Genomic DNA, 3070 nt, shown 5'->3' with positions numbered 1-3070 from the left:
AGGGTAAAATATACTACTTTTTAAAATCTAGGACAGTAGATTATTAACTCCCTGGATATTTTACTGTGCAAGAACTACTTGGCAGAATTGCAGGACAACTGATATGTGCAACAAGATGCATATTAAACATCGTCTTCTCTGTTTCTGTCTCTGTCTCTCTGTCTCTCTCTCTGTCTCTCTGTCTCTCTCTCTCTGTCTCTCTCTCTGTCTCTCTGTCTCTCTGTCTCTCTCTCTGCCTCTCTCTGTGTCTCTCTCTCTGTCTTTCTCTCACCTACACACACCACACAATTAGGAATCAAATCTTCATATGTCAGCTGGACATACGACAATAAAATCTCCTTCTTTTTGTTCTGAGTAGCAGTTGTTATGCTGGCAGAGAATAATGTAATCAGACTACATTAGTAACTATAGAATTGTACTTTTATCATTCTCAAAATGCTAGGCTTCTAGTTCCATCTTCCAGAGATCAGTTTGAGAGCTGTCTTACATAGATACTCTTCATATTTATGGAAATGAAGACCATTCACTGGTGAGGGGGAGCACAAGTTTTTTAAAAGACTTGAAATGAGGTCATTTTCTTTGTAATTGTCAACAAATCCAGGAAGATCTCTTCCTGGCTTTTTAACAATAACAATTTAATTTGTCTCATTAAAATGTATTCTATATTTTGATTTGTACATACCCAAGCTAGCCATGATTTTAGGGCACAAATAAAATGGGGCATGTTATTAATTGATGTTGTTTCTAGTAGTGTAGGTAAAAAATAATTTAATGAGCAAAGGTATTTTTATAAATATTGTGGAATTATAGAATAAATAATAGGTGAAGATGTGGATTTGAAAACTAAGGCCTTTGCATAGGATTAAAGAAACAATACAACCTAGTAATGTTCTCATTGAATAAACAATCTGATCAGAGGAGCAGAGTTAAGATGAGGGTTACGCTAAGATATAAGCCTCACATGAATGTTAACTCTAAGACACTTCATATCATGTTTACTGAATCAAACCCAGGAGGCAATTGCCATAATTTGTATCAAATCAAAACACTGATGACAGCACAAAACCACAATTATTTTCCTGGATTTTAGTTTTAATGTCTTTTTTTAAGAGTTATAAAAGGGGGGTTCAATTTAACATGCCAGTTTAAAAGCAACCATTCTTATGTGGATTAAGAGCATTCTAATACTACAACACTAGGAATATTAGACAGAATAATTGTCCCCAAAGTAATGGCTGAAAAACGAATACCATTAGATAGGAGCTTACACTACATCAATTTGTAATATTTTCAACCTTCAAAGATCTCCTGAATTCCCAGAAGAAAAATGAAACTATGAACAATATTGCCTACAATAGATCCCAGAACAAAAGCCTATATGTAATTACTTGCTCAATATTTAGTATGTGTGTGTGTGTGTACGTACATGTGGGCACACGTGCACATGTGCATGTTTGTGTACATGCGTATGTGATCTGTACATGCCGGTACTAGGGCTTGAACTCAGAGCCTAAGGACCATCCTGTCAGGGGTTTTGTTTGTTTTTTGATTTTGTTTTTGTTTTTTCTCAAGGTTGGTGCTCTACCACTTGAGCCCCGGCCCTACTTCTGATTTTTTCTGCTAATTTATCTGGGCTGGCTTTGAATGTTAGTCCTCAGATCTCAGCTTCCTTAATAACCAAGAATACAGGTGCCAACCATAACTGCTGGATTTCATTTACCTTTTTAAAGAAGAAAAGACTTTTGAGTGCCAGTGGCTCACACTTGTAATCCTAGCTATTCAAGGAGCTGAGATCTAAGGATCTTGATTCAAAGCCAGCCTGGGCAGGAAAATCCATGAGACTCTCATTTCCAATTAACCAGCAAAAAAGTAGGAAGTGGCACGGTAGTTCAAGTAGTAGTGAGCTACCCTTGAGTAAAATCACTCAAGGACAATGCCCAAGCCCTGAGCGTAAGCCCCAGGACTGGCCAAAAATGTTAAATAAAATAAAAAAAATCCTTAATGTTTATGAATTAACTACATCTATCATTACATCCACCAAAGTGACATGTCACTATCTCTCCAGGGCCGGGATAAGAGAAGATCTGGATGAAAATTACTCAACAGAAAGTCACTGACACTTGCTAGGACAATGTCTTCTATCAATAACACCCACTTCCATCCCCCTTTCTTTATCCTGCTAGGAATTCCAGGACTGGAAAGTCTACATATCTGGATCGCTTTTCCCTTCTGTATGGTGTACCTCACTTCCCTCGTGGGGAACATCACCATTCTCTTTATGATCAAGACCGAACACACCCTCCATCAACCCATGTTCTACTTCCTGGCCACATTGTCTGTGATCGATCTCGGCCTCGCCACCTACACCATCCCCAAAATGTTGGGCATCTTCTGGTTCCATCTCCAAGAGATCAGCTTTAGGGGCTGCCTTACCCAGATGTTCTTCATTCACATGTTCACGGGCATGGAGACTGTTTTACTGGTAGTCATGGCTTATGACCGTTTTGTGGCCATCTGCAGTCCTCTCCAGTACATCACCATCCTCACCAATAAGACCGTCACCCTCCTACTCTCTATTGTGGTCGGGAGAAATTTCATTCTTGTGACTCCATTTGTGTTTCTCATTCTGCGACTGCCATTCTGCGGGCACCACGTCATGCCTCACACCTACTGTGAGCACATGGGCCTTGCCCGATTGGCCTGTGCCCCCATCAAGGTGAAAGTCATCTATGGGCTCATGGTGATTTCTAACATCATCATGGATGTCATCCTCATTGCCTCTTCCTATGTGCTCATCCTTCGTGCTGTGTTCCGCCTTCCTTCTCAAGAGGCCCGGCTAAAGGCTCTCAATACATGTGGTTCCCATGTCTGTGTCATGCTGTGCTTTTACACACCAGCATTTTTTTCTTTTATGACGCACCGCTTTGGCAGAAACATTCCTCACTATATCCATATTCTTTTGGCTAATCTGTATGTGGTTATCCCGCCTTCCCTTAACCCTGTGATTTATGGCATCAGAACCAAGCAGATCCGAGAGCGGATTGTGAAGATATTTGTGCCCAAAGAATAA

The 3070-nt window shown here is 40.2% G+C and overlaps 1 protein-coding gene across 1 annotated transcript; it reads left to right on the top strand.

Annotated features, from left to right (window-relative positions):
- The first annotated feature begins 2131 nt into the window (after window positions 1-2131).
- LOC150053317 (olfactory receptor 52E4) lies at window positions 2132-3070 on the top strand. Its single transcript, XM_090349026.1, has one exon. The coding sequence runs from the start codon at window positions 2132-2134 to the stop codon at window positions 3068-3070; it is 939 nt and encodes a 312-aa protein (XP_090205152.1).

This window comes from Megascapheus bottae, chromosome 16 (genome assembly GCF_031878675.1).
Source record: "Megascapheus bottae isolate mThoBot1 chromosome 16, mThoBot2.hap1, whole genome shotgun sequence".
Classification (NCBI taxonomy): domain Eukaryota; kingdom Metazoa; phylum Chordata; class Mammalia; order Rodentia; family Geomyidae; genus Megascapheus; species Megascapheus bottae.
The sequence above is the reverse complement of the archived record's forward strand: the minus strand, read 5'-3'. Positions and strand labels throughout refer to the sequence as shown.

Bases quoted from the DNA above. Each gene is read 5' to 3' on its own strand.
- LOC150053317 (XM_090349026.1), top strand. From the start codon at position 2,132: ATGTCTTCTATCAATAACACCCACTTCCATCCCCCTTTCTTTATCCTG.